General features: G+C 41.1%; 1 protein-coding gene across 1 annotated transcript in view; it reads left to right on the top strand.

Moving 5' to 3' along the window:
- COIL (coilin) overlaps positions 1–5,205 on the top strand; it is a 6,230-nt gene extending 1,025 nt beyond the window's left edge. Inside the window, exons 2-7 of the mRNA XM_009880239.1 lie at positions 543–1,545; positions 1,872–1,958; positions 3,032–3,079; positions 3,708–3,783; positions 4,523–4,611; positions 5,116–5,205. Coding sequence (XP_009878541.1) covers positions 543–1,545; positions 1,872–1,958; positions 3,032–3,079; positions 3,708–3,783; positions 4,523–4,611; positions 5,116–5,205 — 1,393 coding nt within the window. The remainder of the gene's footprint in view (positions 1–542; positions 1,546–1,871; positions 1,959–3,031; positions 3,080–3,707; positions 3,784–4,522; positions 4,612–5,115) is intronic.
- The last annotated feature ends 3,478 nt before the right edge of the window (positions 5,206–8,683 follow it).

Below are 8,683 nucleotides of genomic sequence, written 5' to 3'. Positions count from 1 at the left end.
GGTGGAGCCGGCACCGTTCCTCAAAGCCTGCGGTGCCCGAGAAACCGCGGGGTGACGGAAAGCGGCTGGAGAGGGCCAAGGGCTTGGAAATCTCCTCAGGGATGGAAGGAGAGCGCCGCCGCCTGCCCCGAGCGCGGCTTTTAGAAAGGCCTTTCGGCACCCCTGGGGGTGCTCACCCTCGGGGGGCTCCGGCTGCGAGCCTTGCTCTGGGTTAGCAACCCGCGCCCCGGGGACCGCTTCCTGCAGCCCCCCGAACGGGTGGAGTGTCCCCGCTCCCAAGAGACAGCTTACCTGAGCTGCTAACGCGTAGGAAAAAAGCGTTAATTATGCTGAACGGTGGCTTTTGTTTGTTTTCTTGACAGAGTAAAATTGGAAGAGATAGTCGCAGATGATTATGAAGAGATAGATGATGGCTTCTCTTATATGCCAACAGAAGACAAAAAGCATAGAGAAAAGCAGGAAGAATTATCTAGAAATGAAGATGACAGGCATAAAAGGGAAAAGAAAAAGAATAAACATAAGCCTGAGTATTCTTCTTGTAGGGAAGAGACCTCTGTAGATATTTGGGACTCTCAAAAAAGGTACAAGAAAAGAAAAAGAAAGGAAGAAGTTAGCGGAAGAAATAGACTCACAGAAGGTAAGGAAGAGACTTCTACGAACCAATCTAAAAAGCTTAAAAAAACAGAGAGGGAGAAACAGTTGACGACAAAAAAGAAGGATGTAAAGCAGACAAAGGCCGCTGCAGCAAAGATGGCTTTAGAACAGGCAAATGAGAGCCTTTCTCTAAATTCTGGTAAAAATAACACCAAAAAAGTCACGACACAGTCCAGAAAAAAGAGGGTGGGATCTTCAGATTCCTCCAGCACATCATCTGACAGCGACAGCAGTGAATTAAATGTAAAGCAAAATAAATCTTCCAATAAACCTGTAGTGGCAACACTTCCCAAAGACAAATCCCAAGCTGGTGCAAATTCTGATGTGAAAACTGTTTCTAATAAAGTGACTGTAAAGTGTAATGCTGAAAATTCCAGTAAGACTGCGATCAGGAAAAATGCTAAAAAATCCCAGTCCTCTAGTTCAGATTCTGACTCAAGTACAGAAGATGAGAAAGTGGCAAAAGCACAAGACGGTACTGCAAAGGAAAAGTCTCTACCTAACAATGCGGCAACTGTGAAACCCAGTACCACGAAGGCTCCCAAAGCAAAGACCTCCTCTTCAGAGTCTGATAGTTCAGATTCAGAAACACTTGTTATTAAAAAACCCACAGCAAATGCTGGGCTGAGTAATTCCATAGTAAGAAACTGTATTAAACAGTTGCCAACCAGTATTCAAGGACCGCTTGCCAGCCCAGGCCGTGGAAGGGGGCGTGGAACGGGAGAGGATAACTTCTGGAGAGGACCTAGGGGCCGTGGGTTTCACGGGATGATGAGGGGCCAAGGCCGTGGGAGAGGAGCAAACCCTGGCTTCTTCTATAACTACAGCAGTGAAGGCCAGAAACAGAGGCAGTTAAATGAAGCTGCGACAAACACTTCTGTTCTTGTCCAGGTGAGTGACTTACACAGTCATGGGTCACCTTTTCTCTTGCAGCTTTAATGACACAAAAAACAATGATGAGAGTAATTTGTAAAAGTAGAAATAGATTAGTAGGATAAAGGTTGTTTTAACTTAGTAAATCTGTTATTTATTGTATCTCCATTTAGCAGCCTGAGGAAGTGTTTATGAAATGATATTTAAGTGATTGTATTATATATCTCAAAACAAAGCGCACAGATGCTCTTCTCAGAACTTCTTACAATCCACACAGCACCAACATTTTCTTCTGTTCTATTAATACTGTAATTAAATCAATGGGTTTACTGTTTGTTTCGCAGAATCCTGTGGAGGTCCCCAAGAGAGACTATAGTGTGTTACCTCTTCTAGCAGCCCCACCACAAGTGGGAGAAAGAATTGCCTTTAAGGTAAAGAACTTGTGAAATACTGTATATTAGCGGATTAAAATTGTTTCATTTGTGCCACTGTAAGTTTTGCAGGACACACTACAGATAGCATAGTCCTGACAACCAAAAGCTTACACTAAAGAATTTAATCTTGCGTTGTTCTGGGACTGTTATCCTAGAAGTATAAGAGTTCAGAAGTAGTCTTCATCCTACTTATTTGTTCTTTTTTAAAAGTTTTATTTTAAACTTAAGCAAATGGTTCAGCACCTAAAAAGTCTTGTGTCTAATGTTTGTAGGCATTTCGGAAAGCCCTCATTCCTCTCTTGCTTTCTTTGCAACCTAATAGTTTCCCATACAACAGAAACTGTCATGGTTTCTGTTGTTGGCTCTAAACAATTCTTTTGTTGCGAAGTCTGACTTTGATTTTTACAAAGGTTTGGAGCACGCGCATAAGTTCAATGTGTTTCTTTAGATTGCCTATAATTGTATAACACAAACAAAGAAATGTTGTCTCTACTGTCCTTTCAGTGTGAATTTCCGTGTACATTTGTACAATCACTCTTCGCTGGCATACAAGTCAGTTCACGAATAATAGAATTTTCTGATTGCATCTCTGCAAAGTCTCTCCACTGTGGGCATGTTTTCAAGGTTTATATTTGAATAAGAATGCCATAAAGAAGCATGTTAACCCTCTGCTTGCAACGTGCAAAGGAAGTCAGCATTAAAATTAGATGCTATAAAAAGAAAAATCTGTATATTGTTATTTCTCTCTATAGAGTTTCTACAATACTATTGCAAATCTTACCATACAAATAATTACATTTCACCGCAAAATAAAAAAGCAAATGAAAATGAAATCACTGCAGTTGAGGAGGCGGGGACCTGTCTCCCTGGTCTCCTTTCACAGCCTGACCTGAACGTAAATCCTTTGGAGGAGTGAGTCCTGGAAGACGACCTGGGACTGTGATCCGCATCAGGATCCAGGAGTGGGAGACCTGGTTCTTGCCCTTGCTGAAGAAACCATGTCTGGGTATAGGTGGCCTCAGCATGGATCAGGAAAAGTTGTAATTTGTTACTTGTATTTCTTTCAACAGCGCTTGGAACTAACTGAAAATTACAGTCCTGAAGTTTCAGACTATAAGGTACCGCTTTTCTTTCCTCCCTTAATTCACTTATAAACTCTTATAGGTGAAGTAAGGCTTAAGTATTTTGAGGCTGTGCAGTACTTTTCTTCTCATCCACTTGACTCTGCAGGCTATTCCTGATGCAGCAGTAAAAATGAAAACTCCAGAACCCAAAACTAACTGAAAATTTCAAAGGTGTAGCCATTATTAAAAAAAAAAACAAAAAAAAAAAAAACCACCCACAAGCATTATTAATGATCATTAATATTTTAGAGATGACAAAAAATGCAGACCTTCTAGTAGAAAAGTGTAGCTGTAATTCAAGTGTACTGCTGTTTGAAGTCAAGGCAAATTCTTTTAAGTGGTGCAAGTAAAGTTTTGTAGCTACTTCAAATAACTTAGTTTCTGGATAAGTACTGATTTGAACTACAAAGATGGTGACAATAATACCTTTGGTTTATTTATGCCAGTAACTGCAGATTGCTGAGCTTTAATACTGTGCAGATTTTATATACAGGTAGAAAAATCTGATAGACAGATACACTTCCTCTAACAGTGATCAAGTACCACCGTGGCTGTAAATACGGAATAGCTGCCCAGTGCTGAAGTATCTCTGATCTGATTCTTTTCTTGTTGCTTTATGAAGGAGGGAAAAATAATCAGTTGGAATCCTGATAAAAAACAGATTGAGCTCGAGATCCTTACGTCGTCAGCAGGACAGTGTATGTACCCTGGGACACTAAATGCTTGTTGTCACGTGCATCCCTCGCAAAACAGCCAGTCTGAGTCATACTTCATGTTTCAGGGGTATTTCCAATTTCCCTGGGTTCCTGCTCAACACGCCCTTCCCCTTCTCACTCCCTCCCCAAAAAGTCTATTTAAATGGAGAAGTTCTAACACTTGCTAGTTTTACTGAAGGTGCTTTTTGGTATTTGCAAAATTAAATTTGTCCAGTCAGTATGAGTTGTCAGTAACTCATCTCTACTGTGGTTTCATTTCCTGAAAAAATTAAAATAATTATATGGAATTACAGAGAAAATTTTAGATCATAATGCCAATCTTTGCAATGTCAGTGAAGCCACTGTCTTCAGTGGATGTGGAACCGACTCCATGCAATGACAAAGTGCACTTCAGAGCCCTGAAACTATGGATGTTTCTGAAACTAAATGTTTATACTGCAGTTACCATTTAAGCCAAAATTAATGAAACATCATTGTATGAGCATGTTTCTCAAGTCTAAGCAGCATATTGTTGATTAACTTTTTCATGCATATAGTCATATTAGATAGTTACCTTAATTTTGGTGCGTTGTATTCAGTTCTACCCTGGATTTCTTTGTTACAATTATGAACCCACACCCCCCCACCAAAAAAAAACCCGGTTTTGATTAGCTTTCTAAATATGGTAAACATTTAAACTTTGTTGTTTATAGTTAATGGAGGTGTGTGTTTGTTTTTTAAGTTGCTAAAGAGCCAGGGAAATTTGATCTGGTTTACCAGTCTGCAGATGGAGCAGAACTGATAGAGTACGCGGTTCCGCAGGATACAAAGGTATGTGGGTGTCCTGTTTTGAAGCGTTACAAGTTTTGCATGGCTGATACATGTACTGCTTTATGACTCTGTTCTGAGGTTCCCCTTATAATAATGCATCTGATTAAAATAAATGGAAGCAAAAATATTTCTTCCTTTCTAGCAAGAATATGCACGATTACAAGATAAGAATAACTTCTTGTGTGTTACTCAATTAACTAGATTCAAAACCAGTCATCAAACTGTGTAGCTTTTTGTTTTAGCTAATAAAACAAACAATATCATGTATAGATAGAGTATCAGTTCTTACAAGGTTATTAATTTCATGCACTGTTCTTCCTACCTGCATCTGTCCTTACTCCGGCCATGAGGCAGGGTGAGGTTCATCAAGATCGATGAATTGCAGGAAGGATCTGTGATCTTTGTTCAGCAGTGCTGCTCAAGTCTAGACAAAGCATCATGTAGGAGAGATTGCATCTGCCTCTAGCTTGGGCGCGCTAAGTATTGTCTGCATTTTGTTTCCAGATAACTGAAAGTTGGGATGCACTGATAGAGCCAAGACTGATTGTTGATCCTCCAGTTAACGGATCCAGCACTGAAAATGGAACAATCTAAGATGTGAATAAATGTAAATAATCGTACAGACTTGTTTTGTGAAATGCTGCCTTCTAGTTCTGAGGGCAGCAGATGCATTGGTGGGTATTTTTAATAAATAGTTTTAAAATGAAACTATGCCAAAAGAAAAAGAAACACTTTTTTTCTTAGGATGTGTTTTTATGTAATACAGGAATACTTTCTTTATTATAGAAAGTCTTTAGTATAGACCTGTGGGGTTTTTTTTCTTAATAGAAGCTTAATAACAACTTTATGTTGTACTGCTGCAAGCTGCAGATCTGGAATGGTTTGATCAAAAAGAAAAAATATGACCTGGTACTGTCAGTAACTCCATTTAAATGTCTGGGTTTGTCTAGAGCCGTGTAACTGCCATACAGAGGCAGCTTGCTGTAAGGATAGTTAAAAACACCACTTAAAAATGAAATATAAATAGTGTTGATGTGCACATCTGTTCCTCTACAGCTGCAGAGCATGATACAAATGCCATGACCTTGCAGTTATGTACAGGGTTCACCTGAATGCGTCAAGAAAAGCTTGTGGATTTCAAACTTCAGTAATTTTGAGAGGCAGATAAATAGTATTGGCAACTGTCAACTTGGCCTAGAACCCTGACAAAATTGTGTCCCAGTGTGTTAATCTGTGTAGACTCTGAAAACCTGTTTGTTTGTTTGTTTGTTTTAAAACAAACCCTTTTGCCCTTTAAGTGCTGAAGTTTCTGTATTGCCTTTCTTCTTTCCTTCCCAATAGCAGAATGGGTCAGCAGGTGGTGGCAATGTGCTTCACTGACATCTCTGCTAATTAGCAGGATTGAGGTAGCACCTCGTACCCACTTAGTACTTGGTTAAGTCTTACAATTTAAGATAATGCCTGTCCCGGGTAGTTGACTTTTAAAGCAGAAGACACACACAAAAAAATAAAGCCCTAGATACAAACAAGCACCTGAAAAAATGTACATCATGGTTTAACTGCCATGTACTCTGACTAGTGCACGATTACAGTAAAATATTGCACACCTTTGCATTATCCCTATTAAAATGTCTTGTTTGTGAAGGAATCATTTTTATATGAGTAAAAGTGATTTGTGTATTGCTGTTCTATGTTAAAACTTGTTTTTTAGATAAATGGACAGTTGGATTCATGCATGGATATTCTTGCAAACTGGACAAAAAGAAAATTCCAGACATTCTGGCACTGCTGAGGCAGTTGGGATTAATGGAAAGATTTTTTTTCTAAAGGAAAGAGTTAATTTTGAATTCTTATAAAATTGCAAAAGCTAAACGCAAGTATTTCACAGCACTTAGAGCAGGATTCACCTCTTCTTCCATTGCCTACAGTACATCTTGGCTGCAAATTAAATGCAACCTGGCTGCGCTAAGTTGGTCTGGCTGTGAAGAACAGATGATGGTTGAAAACAAATACACCCCAGAGAGAGGATGTTTTGCAGATAAAATCTTGAGTATTAGTTACCCATTGTTAGCAGGTTTGGGTGAAACTACCGCTTCAATGCACAATTTAAATCAAGTGCAGTCTGAGCTGGCTGCCTGCCCTTCCTCTCGCACCCACTCGCCTTCTCTTGACGGAGCCACACCAGGTTCCTCATACCTGGGGAGCCGGAGCAGGGCTGGAGCGCTAAATGGGTGAGAAATGGAGAATAGGACAGAACGTGCACGTGAATCCCAGAGGGAGCTGGTGATGCTCTGAACAAACCCTTTTGCTTGCTTTCTGTCCTGAGAGTTTTGGGGTCTCTTGTAAGCCCTTTTGCTGGGGCAGCCCCAGCTGCCAGTCATGGGGGTTCCCTGCCACCCTCCTCTATGCAATTTAGTATTACGGGTTTGTTAAAAAATTCTGTTAGAATTTTTTGACAATTTCTAGTGTCGTGACTCAAAAAGGATGTGTTTGAGCTAGCGAGCTACAGTCACACGTGTACAACACACTGTAGGCCCAGAGCCAAGATGAGCACCTGCGCCTAGAGGCTGGCAGCCAGAACCTGCTGAACAGATCTTAAAGACCTGAAAGTTTGCTGCCGTGACTACTGACCTTGCAAAAACATTTGAGTGGGTGTCAGCTCTTTAGGAATTTGGGGTTATTTATAATTTTGATGTGAAAACCATACCTACTTAAACCACTTTGAATATTAAATCCAAAAAAGCCAAGAGTATCAACACCTGTCTCAATGTCTGCTCAGCCACATGTACATGAGGAACAATTTATTCTGCTGTACTTCTGACTTCCGGCTCAGACTCTGAGTGGTACTTTCAGTCTGCAGTATCTGGGTAAAGGGTTAGATTTTGTTCAGAACCACGTGAATAAGTTCTCAAGTAATTGCAAGGAAGCAAAGAGAGTATTAACTTCACTAGCTACTTAAATGGTAAAATTCTTCAGTAATTTTTAATGTTAAACATTACTGTTTTTTAGAAAACAGGAGTGGTTGGGCTTACTCAAAACAGAATTTCAAGCCCCCTTTGACAATGGAGAACTTAAATTGTTCATCTGAACTCTAAACATCCTGTGTTCTGCTCCAGAAGCAAACGCTGCAATTGGCAGGGTGTATATTCACCCTTCATGTTTGCTTCCCTTTGTCTGCATTAGCTGATACAAGATGAATGCTGCAGAAAACACAGTGAAGGTTCTGAGCCTTTGACAGATGATGGTGGCTTTGTCCAGATAAGCCTAGGAAGAAGCATTTCATTGATCTATAGAAAAATGAGAAACATAAACATTAACAGCTGTTCTTTGGTCCTGTCTCTGGTAACACACATAACAGCTCTGTAAGAGTTGCAGTCACTGTCACCCACCACTGCCCGGGTACCCCAAGGTGTTCGCATCCCCTGACAGCAGTTATGACGACCTGATCTGTACATCCCAAGGAAGCTGTACATAACACCTCCTAGAAACTCTTCCACCCTTGAGCAGATGCTATACTTGAGCCCTGAACTTCCGCTCCTCTGTCAAAGCCATGGCAGCTCTGAACACCTCCTGTTGCCCTTTCTGCACCATTACTCAGGGGTGAATCGGAGGCCGTGACAGGCAAGTGCCCCATAGTTCACCTTGAAGGAGTGAGACTGGAGCAGGTTATAGATTTAGGTAGAAGTATTAGCTGTGTAAAACAGGTTTACGGTGACAATTCAGATTTAATTTAGTCTTTCAAAATACTGGCTAGGAATTTCTTTCAAAGCACTAATTATAACAGACAAACCCCCATGGCCTCTTTTGAGTGCTTCATACGATTCCTGAACGTTTTTTGAAGTCTCTGAGGACTAATGCCAACACACAGACCCGACAATTGCCTGATCATACTTTTATAACGACATCAACCGGACCGTCGGCTGTTCTCCACGGGAGGTGTCCTGCGGGCCCAGGGGCCGGTCCCGGTGCTGCCGCCCCTCCCGTCGGGGCGGGGACGGGGCGTGGGGATTCCGGGAAACCTCCGGACCCAGTTTCGTTTCTGAGTTACGGGGCAGCGGCAGCCGGGGCGATG

Source organism: Charadrius vociferus, unplaced genomic scaffold (assembly GCF_000708025.1).
Source record: "Charadrius vociferus isolate BGI_N301 unplaced genomic scaffold, ASM70802v2 scaffold662, whole genome shotgun sequence".
NCBI classification, from domain to species: domain Eukaryota; kingdom Metazoa; phylum Chordata; class Aves; order Charadriiformes; family Charadriidae; genus Charadrius; species Charadrius vociferus.
The sequence above is the reverse complement of the archived record's forward strand: the minus strand, read 5'-3'. Positions and strand labels throughout refer to the sequence as shown.